At 40.9% G+C, this 17,564-nt stretch overlaps 1 protein-coding gene across 1 annotated transcript in view; it reads left to right on the forward strand.

The window, feature by feature from the left end:
• Positions 1-17,564, forward strand: part of snrka (SNF related kinase a) — a 41,281-nt gene that overhangs the window by 14,895 nt on the left and 8,822 nt on the right. The window contains exons 5-6 of the mRNA XM_057827970.1: positions 11,482-11,623; positions 14,361-14,573. Of these exons, the coding sequence (XP_057683953.1) occupies positions 11,482-11,623; positions 14,361-14,573 (355 nt within the window). The remainder of the gene's footprint in view (positions 1-11,481; positions 11,624-14,360; positions 14,574-17,564) is intronic.

The following is a 17,564-nucleotide window of genomic DNA, read 5'->3' on the forward strand; positions in this document are numbered from 1 at the left end:
TGGCAAATGATATACATTGCCTCAAAACAGTGTTGTTTTTGGCAATAGTCTTTTGGACAATAATACTTATTAGTTTTAGTCATATTTTAGTCATCTCAAAATATGTTTGTCTTTATATATTTTTTGTTGATGAAATGAAGACTAATTTCGTCTAGTTTTAGTCAACGTTTACCAAAAATGTTTTTGTCTGCAAAAAAAAATCACTCAAAAAAAAAAAAAAAAAGGGTTCCACTTTCCATCTATTTCAAATGAACATTGACAGACGAGCACATATATATTGTAGTGTCTACAAGGACAATGCCAACTTGGTGATAATACACACTCGGCAGGAAAACAGTACATTATTTCAATAAATTATACCCACCTGGACGCCACGAACTGTATGTTAAAAAAAAAAAAAGTTGTCCGAGAGTTTAAGAGGACGTCACTGTTAGCATTAGCCTAATGCTAACATTAATGCTATGCTAACACTACGAGTTACATTTAGTGTGTGATAGGCATGTGCCGATATGAAATTCTGACAGTTTGAAAACCTTAAGCCAAAATATCACGGTTTTACGGTATTGCAATTGCGGCTCTAAAATTTGTTACTTTGAGATATCTTTAAAAAAAAAAAAAAATCCATGGAACAGGATTTTTATTTTAAAAACAAATTAGCAAATTGGAACATAATTATAATGTTAAGTTAAAATAAAAAATTTTTTTTTAAATTAAAAAATATTCCAAATAAAAATAAATGTAGTCCTTTAGGTGAGCCTAGAACCCACAGCTCAACATTATTACCATCAGAACAAAAATAATTGAATTATTTTCCATAAAAAGCACGTGTGTATGACTTGTGTAATGTTTAAATTATAGACACAATCTCTTTCTCAACAGTTTCCAGAGAGAGAAAAAACACCTGTTTTGCCACCGCTAGACACACTAAACACTCTAAAGTTAACTCTCGTAGCTGGTGGGAAATGTTCATGACAGTGTTTATTAACCTTTAATTTTGTATAAATGTGAAATCATATTGGAGGTATTGCCTGCTCGGCAGCCACCCTCCGCAAGCATGTTTTACAGTCGGTTGGCCTTCCTCCTCTAAGCCGCGGCAGTCTGTAACTTTTCTGTATCTGAAGTATTCCCAAACCCGCAATTTTGTTTTCTTTGATGGGGGCAAAAGTTCAGGAGTTTCACCTCCTCCAGCCATCGTGTTGCACAGCCGATTCACTGACACTGAGCAACAACCGGTGGGGGAGTGTTGAGCCTTATAGCTGCAAGCGAGGGATTTCTCCATGCACTTTTGGGACATAAAATATAGCTAATACCTTAGGGACGGTATGACGGAAAATTTTTGCGGTTTTGAAACCTTGACATTTTCATACCACGGTATACCTTGACACCGGTAATTGGCACATGTCTAGTGTGTGATGATCACTCAGCACAGACCTTTGAAGGCTAAAGCAACATTGAATATCCTCTCTGGCCAAGATAAGAAAACAAATCTTACCATGTGTGAAAGCTGGAGTGATTGTAGACAACACTGTTGAGTCGGGGGGGGGGTCAAGAGTGACACAACCAGAGACTGCTACAATGCAGGTTAACTACACATAAAATGTCACACGTTGAAAATGTGCTGGAAACTATGGTACATTTTTGTCTCGTCAGACGAAAACTGGCATTTGTATCGTTATGTTTTAGGGACCGTTTACATGGTGACTCTCTGAGAAGACGAAAAATTTCATGTTTGCATTTATATGGTTGCGTCGCCATTCGAACAATGTCGCAATTCCACATGAAAACGATGTAGTATTCATGCCAGGCCCTAGGGGGCAGTGCAAATTTACAAGGCAACAGCGAATGATGCACTTTGACCTCAGCCCGGAAGACAACATGCCCACCATGCCAAGCAATGGCCTTTTCTTTTGTTCAAAAAGGCACAAAAATGGAAACATTCAACATATTTAAGATAAAAATATTATAAAAACAGTAGATTAAAGCTGACGTTCCGCCATATTTGCTGTTTTTAATGTTAAGTAGCACCGCTGCGCACGCCCAATGTGATGTGTACGAGTGCTGACGTTATCGGTGCGGTCCTGCGCCACAGGAGCTTTTGATATGTATGTGGAGCAAGCCCCCCTTCAAGCCCCCGCAATCGAATTTTTCCACTTTGGAGGCTGGATTTCAAAGATTGCCTCTTTGCCTTCCGTCTTCGCCGACACCATACGAACGCTAGGCCACTCTGCAACTCGGTTATTGCGTCTTCGTGTCCCAGAGTCGCCATGTAAACTACCCTTTAGTCTTCCAAAACACGTTTTAAGCACGTTATCATCTCGTCATCGTCATTAAAAAAGTGTCCGTTGACGAACTATTTCCGTAATCATCGTCGTTGATGAAAACAACACTGCCTCAAAACAGTAAAATATGAAAAGGATTTATATTTTGATTTGACTAAAAATGTGTTTTAGGGAGGTTTTTATACACATTTTGGAGGATTTGAGAACATGTTTTTTCTTGACTGACAACAAAAAGGAGGAAACAGGCAAGAGAAAAGCATATTCTGTTTTTTCCCCCCTTCACTGTGTGGATTAGCGGCACTATTTTCTGCGCTCTGTCCTCTTATTATGTGCCAGGCAGATGCGTGTTCTCCAAATCTCCAGAGTGAAATAATGACATCCTGTTGTTGGACAATATCAACTGAACGCTAGGTCACATGATCCATTGTGTTGGCCGTCTTTCATTTTGAGTGCTTATGCTGTGGCTGTGCATTTTATCATGTAGTGGGATGCTGTTTTAGTCACTGGGGAACAAAGACATAATAATAATAATAATATTAATGCCCATCCAAATCGGAACTTTTGTATTCAAGACTTCAAGGTAACAGGGCTGCATTGTGCCATGTGGCCAGAAGCCCAATTTATTACATAGATAACAAGACCAGCCGCTGTTGTTGGTTCTATTTGGAGTTTGTTGTCCTTCTGTTGAGGCAAAAATACTCAGAGATTGAACGCAGGGAGATTTGAGTATTAAGAAAATGCTGCTTATCAGCGGAAGACAGCATATTAGGTAGGGCTGTAGTAATGAATCGATACCATCGACAATTAACAGTCTTTAGGGCATTAATGGTATAAAAATAACCTACTTTTTCACGAAGTAGGAAGATTATAGCCTCGGAGTATATAAATTTTAATTTCGTTTATGTAAAATTGCATGAATACTAGTCCTTCTCAAAAAATTAGCGTTTTTGTGATAAAGTTCATTATTTTCTGTAATGTACTGATAGACATTAAATTACTCACAGCTGAGGTAGTTCAAGTCTTTTATTGTTTTAATATTGATTATTTTGGCAAAAAAGTCAAGGAAAACCAAAAATCCCTATCTAAAAAAAAATGGCATATTTAATCCGACCAATACAAATAAGTGTTTTTAATACAAAAAAAGTCAACCTTTAATTAATTATATCAGCTATGCACTCAATACTTTGTCGGGAATCCTTTTGCAGAAATGACTGCTTCAATGCGGCGTGGCATGGAGGCAATCAGCCTGTGGCACTGCTGAGATGTTATGGAGGCCCAGGATGCTTCGATAGCGGCCTTAAGCTCATCCACAGTGTTGGGTCTGGTGTCTCTCAACTTCCTCTTCACAATATTCCACAGATTCTCTATGGGGTTCAGGTCAGGAGAGTTGGCAGGCCAATTGAGCACAGTCATGCCATGGTCAGTAAACCATTTACTAGTGGGTTTGGCACTGTGAGCAGGTGCCAGGTCGTGCTGAAAAATGAACGCTTCATCTCCATAAAGCTTTTCAGCAGATAGAAGCATGAAGTGCTCCGAAATCTCCTGATAGCTAGCTACATTGACCCTGCCCTTGCTAAAACACAGTAGACCAACACCAGCAGCTGACATGGCACCCCAGACCATCACTGATGGTGGGTACTTGACACTATACTTCAGGCATTTTGGCATTTCCTTCTCCCAGTCTTCCTCCAAACTCTGGCACCTTGATTTCCGAATGACATGCAAAATTTGAGCAACAGTCCAGTGCTGCTTCTCTGTAGCCCAGGTCAGGCGCTTCTTCTGCTGTTTCAGGTTCAAAAGTGGCTTGACATGGGGAATGTGTCACCTGTAGCCCATTTCCAGCACATGCCTGTGCACGGTGGCTCTGGATGTTTCTACTCCAGACTCAGTCCCCTGTTTCTGCAGGTCCCCCAAGGTCTGGAATCGGCCCTTCTACACAATCTTTCTCAGGGTGCGGTCGTCTCTTCTGGTTGTGCAGCGTTTCCTGCCACACTTTTTCCTCCCCACAGACTTCCCACTGAGGTGCCTTGATACAGCACTCTGGGAACAGCCTATTCGCTCAATTTCTTTCTGTGTCTAAGCCTCTTGATTGAGGGTGTCAATGATGGCCTTCTGGACAGCAGTCAGGTCGGCAGTCTTGCCAATGATTGCGGTTTTGAGTAATGAACCAGGCTGGGAGTTTTTAAAAGCCTCAGAAATCTTTCGCAGGGGTTTTGAGTTAATTCGTTGATTCAGAGGATTGGGTTAGTAGCTTCTTTAGAGTACCTTTTCATGATATGCTAATTTTTTTAGATACGGATTTTTTGGTTTTCCTTCACTATTTTTGCCAAAATCATCAATATTAAAACAAAGGCTTGAACTACTTCCGTTGTGTGTAATGAATCTAAAAAATATGAAAGTCTAATGTTTATCAGTACATTACAGAAAATAATGAACTTTATCACTATATGCTAATTTTTTTAGAAGGACTAGTATACTGTACACAAAGTGGGAGGTATGGTCAGCAGCCGCTCATTTTCACAAGACAGATCGCCCCCTCATTGCTAGAGGTGTTCACTCTTCAACGGGACTAAAAATGACGGTGCAAATGGTGCTCTAATTCTTAATCACACTCAGAAATGTTATTAAGAAAGGTGGGAACTGTTTAAAACTGTGGAGGGAGTTGCATAAAATGTTATACTTGCGATCTTAACATGCTCAGGCATTGGCCTCTGTGAGTATAAATTGAATGAATACGATTGAACGATTTTGGAACCATAACGAAATCCCAGGTTGACCTCCGTGCAGAGTCTGGATCCATAAGTGGTGTGTGAAGTGTTCACCACGTTTCCTTCCTGATGTTATGCGGGGTGTCAGCGCCCTCCCTTTTTTGGAACATCCTACAAATGTCGAGTTAAATATAGACATTTTCTTTCCAGCTCAGCAAGCACAAGCTGCACAAACACAAAAATCATGCCTGATAACAGGCTTATTGGTGCACAAGCATAACACAGGAAATTCATGTGCATTCAGTTCATCAGCACAATTGAATAGCTTCCAATACATATGCATCAAGATTCAGCTTGTACAAAGAGGATGTCATTTCTTAAAAATCATTTTTTAATCTTATTACGCTCCATGGGAGGATTGAAGCATTGTACTCGCACACTACTCAGCCATCTGGTTTTGTAAATAAAGTTACAGAGGAAGGAAGTTGAACGCACCACTGACGCAAGTAATGAGGGAGACAGTCAGGGTTGCTAGGAGACATCGGCAGGAGGTAAGATGGCGAAAGCGGCCGTAACAGCTCGAGATGCTCCACAGCACCAAAACAAACCACTTGGATACCTATAGTGAAGACATGTATCCCTTAGTGGCTAATTACTACATTGTGGTTGTTATTTTTTTCCCACAAGATGAACTAAAGCACCTAGTTTCAAATGTTGTAGGTTGCCCTCGCCCAAAAGCAAGGAAACATTGTTTGTAAGCTTGTACTGTATCACCAAATTTTTATTTGGTAATATTTTTTTCAAAGACTTAAAGCAACACTAGGTCATGTATCAACCTTTAGGAAATATTTTCATTACATTTGTGATATGTCGACTGACAAATAGTTGAATGACCCGTGTTTTATATCTCGAGGGGGTTATGTATCGCTTTCACCAGCACTAATTAAGTTTGAGAAGGGTTGCAGGAACCCTGCCACACAAAAAAAGCCTACAAATCCGCTGACTGCTTTACGGCATACGTCACTTCCCCCCTTTCCCCATTCATTATAAAGACAGACGTCAATGCGAACACTTTCGTGCTAATTCTGCAAAGATGGCAGAGCAATGAAAGAGACAAAAAGTTTTGTCCGAGGAGGAAAAAAAAGGGAGGCTACCAGGATACTCAAGAATAAACATTGGCCTGGCTTTTAGTCACTGGCGTGACGACCCCCCGCACCTCAACCAAACATGTCAACGCTGACGAGTTCGGGTTAGCCACACTAAGGCTACATCTACACTAGGATGGATAATGCGTAGAGCAGGGGTCCCCAACCTTTTTTGCACCACGGACCGGTGTTATTTGGGTCTTTTTTTTCACGGACCGGTGTTCTGACAAATTTTGCAACCCATCAAAAATTGCAACGATGCGGTTCTGCGCATGCGTGTAGTGTTAAAAATAGCCGCAAAATGCGCAAATGCAGCGATTCCAAAGTAAACACTACAAACTTTCTTGAAAGAAAGGAATATTAACTTACGTTTGATCATGGAAGGACTTGTAGAAAAGTTCTCCTTAGATTCATCCTGCCATGTAAGCTTCACACAACAGCTGCACGCCGCGCTCACCATTAACGACTTCGCCTTGTCGTTAAACATTAATTAAGAAGCCCGCTTCACAAAGATACGATGTTAGAAATTGTAGCAAGGTTTTCAACGCTCTTGTCGCGATGTCAGGATATTCCAGAATGACTTTAATCCAGAACCTCGGTAGAGTTGTTGTCTCAAATGTACGTTTAATAAGGTCGCCGTCATTTGCGATCTCTCTGTTTATTCACAAACGGGTCACGAATCCACTCCTTCGCAGTTCGTGGGTCTTCGAGGTTGTAGGCTCATCAGGTGCCCTTTTCGCCGTAAAAATATCCTTTTCGCCGTAAAAATATTTCCAAAGACGTCTGTTTTCCTGTTATCTTCGCTCGTGTGGGGGCTAATTATTTCCGGGAACAAATGTGCTGCGCCGCGGCCTAGTAATACGCTATTATCGAGGACAAGCCCACATAGATGTATTATATACACAAACAAGATGTACTTCTAGCAGTCCAATCAATGGACTTTTATGACACAATTGTAATCTATCCCGTAGTATTATATCCAGAGTAGACAGAGATATTGGTGTGCTAAGCAGGGGCACAGGGTTAATTCGGCCAGAATGCGGTCGTTATTAAATTTTTTCTTTGCAGCCCGGTCACCGACAGATGGGGACCCCGGCGTAGACTATACGGCAAGTCGGCTACACTAATCTGCCTCTTATCAGTGCAAGAACTTACACAGATAAGTTAGCCACTTAATATAGACTAGTGTGTCCGTTAGGGGCGTGACAAAATATCGAAATGGTGATGTATCGTGATACTTTGTATCCCAAAAGGTTATCGATATGCTCCTGCCAAGAATCGAGATATCGTTTCTGGGATCTGGGCTATTTGCAGGCCATGACATTGACTGGATGAGTGTTTCTCCAAGGAATGCTTTAACAGTTTTAGCTCTGTGGCATGCATTGTCATCTTGGAAAATGACAAACATATTTTCAATTGAAGAGATAAGAAAGCTGTCTAAAATTTCAATGTAAACTTGTGCATTATTTGAAGATTTAACCACAGCCATCTCCCCAGTGCCTTTGCCTGACATGCAGCCCCATATAATCAAGGACTGAGGGAATTTTGATGTCTTCGTCAGGCAATCATCTTTGTAAATCTCACTGGAACGGCACCAAACAAAAGTCCCAGCATCATCACCTTGTTCCAGTGAGACGTTAAATAACCCAAAATTACCTAATTGCCTGACATTGACTGCCACTGACAGCCATAGACGTTCAATCCGTTTGTGGGAGGGATGGCAGCGAACGAACGAACTAGAAGCTTGTTTTTCTGTTAATTAGTTGTTTGTAGAATATCCTAGAATGATTTCCTGACCAATGTATAGATAATCGTTGTGTCGTCATATCGTCAGGTCATCGTTATCGTGAGCTTTGTATCGCAAATCGTATCGTATCGTGTGGTACCAAGAGGTTCCCACTTCTACTGTCTGTACAACAATCAGATACTAAGGAAGTGACGTCATGCCATCACCATTTTTAGGAGCGGCTTGACGGCATCTTAAACAATGAATCGGACGATAAAGACTTGGCATTCCTGCTCCTCTTTTCTTTTCCACACATTTTTCTTGAACCTTCAAACTATGTCGCAATAATATGCTTCAATTCAGGGCCCATTTGTGGTTCTCCCATCACGGATTACGCGGAGATGAGCGGTTTCTTACAGTCTAAAGTCTCCCGCGTTAAGTCTCTGATCAGCCAGCTGCTGGGCTGGCCCCTCCTAACTCAATGCCGACCGAACATGAGTATATAAAAAAAGTGAATTGCGTGGTACCCGCAGTCAAAGAGGTGCGCAATCATTCTTCAGCTTCGAGGAAATATACGCAGCACCTCACCATATGTTTCTATTTATTTTCCAAGTGGTGAGAGCGCAACTGAGCATCGATTGTAACATCCCAAGTAACGATGTCAGGCTTTCGTTGTTGTTTTCTAAAGATTTATTTCAATCACAACTCGGCGACTGCTTGTACAAGCCTAGTGTGCTCTCCCTTCACTCTCGCTCCCGCATGATGCGTTCAATTGCGTTCACGAAGAAAACCGTGATCACAAAACAGAGTTCCTGATCCCTGGTCTAGAAGGTGTAGTAATATCGAAATTTCCCGCCGGCGAGTAATGACTTTCCGTTTCGGAGGTAAACTGCGCGGGCGATGACGTAACACATTAGGCTGCTCCTTTCTACGCATGCATAGTTTGCGCAAATGCAGGCGTACCTTGCAGAGCGGGGGGCCTTAAAGGCACCTTAAACATAGTACGGACAGGAATAAAAATAGTCGGCAAAATACCCTGGAGAAAATGATCTGTCCTAGTGTAGACGTAGCCTAAGCCACACTGTCGCTAACTGTCATATGCTATTGTTTAGCCACAACTCGATTCATAATCTTATTACTATTCATCCTTCATACAGCCGCTGGAAACAGAAATGCCGTTTAATCCAACTGTACGTCACAGGGAGATTGAGTTTTGATTGATTGATGGATGATTTTACAACACTATACGCATGTGCTCGCTGGTCCTTATTCCTTAAGGCAAAACACTACCGCTATTGTCCACCGGCATCGCGAAAAATCAACCAAAAGCTGAATGTTACATAGTGTATGAAGGAATCTGACCTTTTAGCCAGATTGCCGGAATCACGCCAGCCGAACTGCCGGAACTGCGCTAGCGCACTTCCAACGACCCGGGCCGGCAGAAAAACGACAACCCAGCCAAAAGGCCAAACTCTGCGCGTTCACCTAGATCTTACCCCCTTGTACTGACTCCATTTTAAAAGCTGAAAAAAAGGTTTCGAAACACAAGTTGACAATTTATTCTAAGTCGGCAGAAATCATGCAGCACAGAGAGACTCAGGCGAGGAGGCAAACTGGATTAAGGGTCGCTATATCACAAGTCAACAAAAGATTCCCAAGAAAAATGGCAGCAATTAGTTAAACATTGTATTTTAAAGGCTCTGGTGAGGCGGGCTCTGGTCCGGAAGAAGGGTGTGTTTGGGCGTTGCTTAGGATTGTCTATTATTATTATTATTATTGTCTGTTTCTGGATCAGACAGGAGAATTCGACAATTGCTGTTGTCAGGGCAACGAGAATTAAGGATTTTGCCATCCTCAGCACCTCGTGAGTGCTGAGTGTTCCCTTCTCAGTCGTGGGTTCCTTGTGGCAGGACAAGATGTCCCGCTATTTGTTCTGGACTGTTCAAAAGAGCTGGTTGCAGGATTCGGTGGTGCAGACGTGGGCTTGTAGATGTCTTGCCTATCACCTGCTTGTCAGCGTTAGTCTTGCTCAGTCAGCTGCATGACGCGCGCGTTGGGCCTCCATGGTCATAAGGCGTCCTGTATCTGTTCTGCCCTTATCTGCCCGTTGTCTTGGCATTGCAAATTCTAATCATTTCAAGTCCAAATGTTCATAATATCAAATATATCCCTGCTTGTTTTTCTTAAGCTATGCTATAAATGCTATTTATTTTATATTGGGTGTGTTAGAGTAATTCAAACAGTAAATATGAGAAAAGATACAATTCTCTGATTGATTATATGAAGTGTGTTACAGTAATACAAACAGTAAATACGAGAAAGATGCTTTTCCCATCATGTTGCTTTAACGGTCATCAAATTTTCTACTTTTTTCAAAAGGTCATTATTGTTTTCATTTGATCTAAATAACAAAAATGAGACTAAAAAATAACATAAGAGAAAGTACTGATCATAACATTTTCAGTGAGTCCTTTCAATTCCATCCTCAGTAATTGTGTAAACAAACCTCGTTGGATGTCTGCACGCTAGTTTAGATCTTAGCTAACCAAGTGTAGCGTGAAAAAGTCGCAGCAGAAGACACGCGGCGGCTAAGATGCGTGCACAAATATATAAAGAAGCTTGAAATAGCATACCTTCAACGAGGAGCCGATCAATATTTTATACCAACAAAAGAAATGACTCTTAGCCGCAGGGAAATGTCCACTGAATCAGCAGTGTTTAGCTAATTGTTAAAGAAGCAGATGTTTGATAAATAGGGGTTCACTGTATTAGAACAGTCTTTTGTTGTCACCATGTTGTTGCTTCCTGCCATTTTTGTATCACACTGAAAGTGTCCCTCCAAATCACTGACAGCATGTCACGGCAGGATGTGTTTAAGAGGACCACTGAGCTGGCGAAAGCCCCGTGGCAAAAAAAAAGTTGCTCTTTTTTTTTCCCCTCTCAAAGTGGCTCAGAGAAGCGTAGCATGAAATTAGCACTTGTATGACGTTGTCTGGGATGCACATGTTAACCCACTTTCCGGGATATTGCATACATGCAGGGAGGGAAGTACTGCTGCGGGGGGCACGAGCACCTTGTCCTCAATTGGGAAGATGCGCATGAAACTCGCGCGTATTTATGGCTGCCCCTCTGGATGAATATGGTTCATGCTTCATTTGAATCGAGCGGGATGCTGTGTTTCTTTTGTTTTTGTATCTAGGTCAAGTAAAAAAAAGGCACAGAAGACTTTGTTTAAATTCAACTTGTCGTTCAGCTTATTTAAGCAGTCTGACACCATGACATAGTGTAATCAGCTCAGCAATTAGTCTTTAAAATTCCTTGTAAACATCTTGGCCAACCATCCTAAGAATATTTTATAGGTGAACTCAATGCAGAACATTCTGTATTCTGTTGTGTCTTCTTGGCATGAGCCTGTTGATTACGGGAAGATAACATTTTGTGTTCTTCCTTTCTCATTGCTGCTTTCACACAAAGCGTTGCCAAGAAGTCAGCTACAGTATGTCGGTACATTTCACAACTTTAGACAACAGACAAACAAACAAACTTAAACAAATCTATACTGCTCGGTGAAAAAGTCGTGTTTATGGATCCACTTCAACGCCTCGTTCTCACCTCCTCCGCAGATATCTGGAGTCTGGGTGTGATTCTCTTCATGCTTGTGTGCGGCCAGCCGCCTTTCCAGGAGGCCAACGACAGCGAGACGCTCACCATGATCATGGACTGCAAATACACGGTGCCCCCGCACATCTCAGGAGCTTGCAGAGAGTGAGTCGCCGGCACGCAAACACGTGAACGTGCACACAAGCTCACACACGCTCACACGCAGATGGATGAGCTCGTTCGGCAGGTGCTGCATATTTCATATCCGCCTACTGTATGTGTGAAGACGAGAGCAGAGGTTTCTCCTCCCCCCATTTTAACAAGGGAGTTTTTTTTTCCTCATGCTGGGTAAAGTTAGAATTGACCCAGATTTGAGTTTTCTCGTCACTGCGTGCAACACAATAGACACAATAATGTGAAAAGTAAAGATGCCGATCGATCGGGTCCGATCACGTCATTTTCAAAGTATCGGAATCGGCAAAAAAATATCGGACATGCCTTTTTTTATATACATATTTTTTTTATTTAAATCGTTTTTCTAATTGCAGGGTACCCGCGGGTTATTAAAAGTATTAAAAAAGCATTGAATTTAGTTTTCCATTATTAAAGGTATTAAAAGTATTAAATTAGCTGTCGTAACTCTGGAATTTTTTCACCGCGGTTTTAATTGTGAAGAACATCTCAGTGCAACCTTAATTATATCCGTGACGAAGTTTTTTTTTCTTTTCTTTTTAATCCATAACGAAGATGACGCGTAGAATCTTTACGATGCACTGCTCTACAAATCATAATGCACCTCGTGCGTGCGCGCTGTTAGCATGATTAGCATCATTAGCATCAACATCACAACAGCAGGCAATCGCACAGTACTGTGTGCTAACGTAAGGAACTGCTCAGATGCCAGTTGTTATGTTCGACGAAAGCCTCAAAAGACAACCAAGTCCAAACAGTTGGACCAGCATGTGAGGTATTGGATCGGCGACCAAGTCGCATCCAGATACTTTGGGTCGCAGTTTATGGGTCATGCGAAGGCAGCGGACCTGCTTAACATTTCAAAGTGAGTTGCCAATTTCTCCAATTAAAATGTGTTAGATGCAATAATGTATTTCTGCACGGTTTGCCTTTCGAATGAATGTGAATTTCGTAGTTTTAACTCAAGAGTTAGCCATGTTCAATGGGGTTTTGGCAGGTGCACTAGCCTTAGCATGGATAAACCGGAGTCGTAGATCCACCATCACCCTCAGATACACAACACGGTTGACACTATTATTGGAACGAGTGCGGGGTAACGTTGATCCGAATAACATGGCATGGTGATTAGCAAATTATAATGTAGGTGATAGTAAAACACCTCCTGGTATATTTAAATGTTTTTCTTGATTAAATAAGAGTATGGATTTTCTCTATCTGATTAAAAGAAATGTCTTCAATAGCTAACAAAGGATTAACATGTGTTTTGTATACTTCTTGTAATATGATTAGAAAAAAACAATTACCAAGGGAAATGGTCATGTGTAGCTTTTTTATTTTGTGGTAATTAATGGTAAACTACTGCCATTTAGTGGCTGTTTTTTAAACTTTTCCCAAGCACTTTACAGTTAAGGTGACCAACTTGACAATCACCAACCTACCACCTTGACTAGGTCCTCTTAAAAGGGAAACCTGTTGTATTACAAATGTAATTTCTGAAGTTGCTTTACAAAAATAGTGTAAAATCCATTTTATCCTGGGGGAAAACAATCTGAAAGACCTTATATTTAAATGCGTTTTAATTGTATCTTCAGTAAATGTGTATTCGTTTTTTTTCAAACACACTTAGTAATTGAGGTTAAATTTGATGTTCAGTGCTTTATTTTTTTAATATGATTCAATATTATCTAAATAATAGGTGCCAGAAATGTATTAATTTTCAGTTGAAATGGCATTAAAAAAGGTCTTAAAAGTCTTGAATTTAGATTTATCAATCCTGGGTGGACCCTGAATTGTATATAACGTTACAGACAAAATGTCTTACACTCATCCAGAGTAGTTTTGGCTTAAAGTAGGGCTATCAAATTTATTGCGTTAACGGCGGTAATTGTTTTTTCTTAATTAATCACGTTAAATAACTAACGCATGCGCTGCACGACCCACTCACGCATTGTCGCGTTCAATCTATAAAGGCGCCGTTTTACCAATATGTAGAGCTAAACGCAGAGTATATTGAGTAGAGAGAATTTTTACAGCCTTTGGAGCCTTTTTCTATTTGGCTAAAGCCTTACATTCCCTCTCTCAGCAATTAAAATTAACGTGGGAGGACATGAGGGGAAGAAAGGTAGTAGTTGATCATTTTCTTACCACCCTATGTTCTTTCCCAACGCAGAGAAGATGTATCAATTGGTGCCCTTACGCACAGTCATGGTTGCACTTCCCATCATACATTTGGGTTGAATGGCTGCAGTATCATTTACTGAAAGCTCAACAAATACACTAAATGGCAATATTTAGTCACAATATACAAAGTCACATTTATCCTTTAAGAATTACAAGTCTTTCTATCCGCGGATCCCTCTCACAGAAAGAATGTTAATAATGTGAATGCCATCTTGAGGATTTATTGTCATAATAAACAAATACAGTACTTATGTACTGTATGTTGAATGTATATATTCGTCAAGAGTTTTATTCATTTTTTTCTTACTGCACTGCCAAAATGTATATGATCGGGAAAAATTATCGGGAATGATTGGAATTGAATCGGGAGCAAAAAAAAAAGCAATCGGATCGGGAAATATCGGGATCGGCAGATACTCAAACTAAAACGATCGGGATCGGATTGGGAACAAAAAAACATGATCGGAACAACCCTAGTGAAAATGTAATTTCACCTTAAAGAAGATTAATATTATTATTTTCTTTTTAGTCTTATTAGCCACATGCTGCAGCGCGACCCCAAGAAGCGAGCGACTCTGGAGGAAATCGAGAACCACGCTTGGCTCCAAGGAGTCGACCCGTCGCCGGCCACTAAGCTCTCCACACCACTGGTATCCCACCGTAGCTTGCTGGAAGAAGAGCACAGTTCCATCATCCAACGCATGGTGCTGGGCGGCATTGCAGACCGAGATGCCATAACTGAGTACGTTCTTGACCATCCTACAATTGTTTCACTCTTTTTTTTATAGGAAGGAGCTAAAATGGAATTCAGTGTTAATTTACCACTTGCAAAATGTTGATGACACATTTGGCTGCCATTGACGGACATGGACGTCCAATCCATTCTGAATGGAAGTGATCGCTGCCAGTCTTCCCTGTCAAAATGGATCAGATAATAGACTTCACTATCAGTTGACCGGACATGGGGCGGGGGGCCTATTGTCAAAAACTTATAATTCAAGTATTTTCACAACAAAGCCGCTAGCGACCTAAAACCAAAACAGGCACCTCCCTTAGGCATTTACAGTGGTATGAAAATATTTTCAGGATCAATAGCAATATTTAACATATCATATGAGTTTTTGCCCAAAATAGCAGCCTATTTTTTTTTCTATTTACCATAATTTTTGGACTATAAGACGCACCCACCAAATTCAACACAAAAACAGCATTTGTTCACAGATAAGCCGCACTGGACTATAAGCCGCAGCACTCCTCCCTGTATTATGGAATATTTACACCAAAAGATAGTAACCGGTAACACTATATTTGACAGCGGCACCGTAAGACTGTCATAAGACCAAATGAACCACCATGAAGCTTTGAACCAATGGGCTGAAAAGCTTCATTGCTTTGAGAAGCTTAATTTGCCCATCACTGCTCCACCTGCTGTCAACACTGTTGTCGTCCAACATGCCTCCTAGCATGCAATGCAGCACTACAGATGTAAATAACAATCAAAATTCATGTTCTCTACAAATTATTTCTTCAGTTACTGTTTCAGTTTCATTTATTGCTAGAGATGGTATTTGGTAACTCTTTATTTGAAAGTGGCCCCATTAAACTGTCATTAGACAATCATAATTATGACATGACACTGTTATGACAATTATTGAATGCTTACACCAGATGTCATTTAGTGTTATCCGGCAAATTATCTCACTTTTGAATGGATGTAAAAGATCTGAGCTGAACATAAATGGAGATAGTGACATAGTTTGCCGGATGACATTTAATGACATCTGTCATAAGCATTCAGTAATGCCCATGATAGTGTCATGTCATAATTATGACGGTCATAAGACCAAATGAACCACCATTGCTTCAAGAAGCTTCATTTGGACATCACTGCTACCTTGGAGAGACAGTCAACCTCTGCTGCCACCTGCCGTCAACACTGTTGTTCTCCAACATGCCTCCTAGCATGCATCGCAGCGCTACAGATGTAAATAACAATCAAAATTCATGTTATGTGCCAATTATTTCTTCAGTTGCTGTTCCAGTTGTTTCATTAATTGCTAGTTATGGTATTTGGTAACATTTTATTTGACAGTCGTGCCATAAGACTATCATAATTATGATATGACACTGCCATGAGCATTAATGAATCCTTATGACAGATGTCATTTTGTGTCATCTGCAAATTATCTCACTTTTGAATAGATTTAAAAGATCCGAACTGGACATAAATAGAGTTAGTGACATTGTTTGCCGGATGACAATGACATCTGTCATAAGCATTCATTATTGCCCTTGATAGTGTTATAATTATGATGGTCTTGTGACGCCGCTCTCAAATAAAGTGTTACCTATTAACCCAAATAAATCAACAAATAAGCCGCGCAGGACTATAAGCCGCAGGATACTGAGGGAGGGAAAAAAGTAGCGGTTTATAGTCCGGAATTTACGGTAGTGCATGTTTTCAACAGCTACAGTGCCTTGCAAAAGTATTCGGCCCCCTTGAACCTTGCAACATTTCAGGCTTCAAACATAAAGATATAAAATTTAATTTTTTGTCAAGAATCAACAACAAGTGGGACACAATCGTGAAGTGGAACAAAATTTATTGGATAATTTAAACTTTTTTAACAAATAAAAAACTGAAAAGTGGGGCGTGCAATATTATTCGGCCCCCTTGCGTTAATACTTTGTAGCGCCACCTTTTGCTCCAATTACAGCTGCAAGTCGCTTGGGGTATGTTTCTATCAGTTTTGCACATCGAGAGACTGACATTCTTGCCCATTCTTCCTTGCAAAACAGCTCGAGCTCAGTGAGGTTGGATGGAGAGTGTTTGTGAACAGCAGTCTTCAGCTCTTTCCACAGATTCTCCATTGGATTCAGGTCTGGACTTTGACTTGGCCATTCTAACACCTGGATACGTTTATTTTTGAACCATTCCATTGTAGATTTGGCTTTATGTTTTGGATCTTTGTCCTGTTGGAAGATAAATCTCCGTCCCAGTCTCAGGTCTTGTGCAGATACCAACAGGTTTTCTTCCAGAATGTTCCTGTATTTTGCTGCATCCATCTTCCCGTCAATTTTAACTATCTTCCCTGTCCCTGCTGAAGAAAAGCAGGCCCAAACCATGATGCTGCCACCACCATGTTTGACAGTGGGGATGGTGTGTTCAGGGTGATGAGCTGTGTTGCTTTTACGCCAAACATATCGTTTTGCATTGTGGCCAAAAAGTTCAATTTTGGTTTCATCTGACCAGAGCACCTTCTTCCACATGTTTGGTGTGTCTCCCAGGTGGCTTGTGGCAAACTTTAAACGAGACTTTTTATGGGTATCTTTGAGAAATGGCTTTCTTCTTGCCACTCTTCCATAAAGGCCAGATTTGTGCAGTGTACGACTGATTGTTGTCCTATGGACAGACTCTCCCACCTCAGCTGTAGATCTCTGCAGTTCATCCAGAGTGATCATGGGCCTCTTGCCTGCATCTCTGATCAGTTTTCTCCTTGTTTGAGAAGAAAGTTTGGAAGGACGGCCGGGTCTTGGTAGATTTGCAGTGGTCTGATGCTCCTTCCATTTCAATATGATGGCTTGCACAGTGCTCCTTGAGATGTTTAAAGCTTGGGAAATCTTTTTCTATCCAAATCCGGCTTTAAACTTCTCCACAACAGTATCTCGGACCTGCCTGGTGTGTTCCTTGGTTTTCATAATGCTCTCTGCACTTTAAACAGAACCCTGAAAC

The sequence above is a fragment of the Corythoichthys intestinalis genome, chromosome 22 (genome assembly GCF_030265065.1).
Source record: "Corythoichthys intestinalis isolate RoL2023-P3 chromosome 22, ASM3026506v1, whole genome shotgun sequence".
NCBI lineage: Eukaryota > Metazoa > Chordata > Actinopteri > Syngnathiformes > Syngnathidae > Corythoichthys > Corythoichthys intestinalis.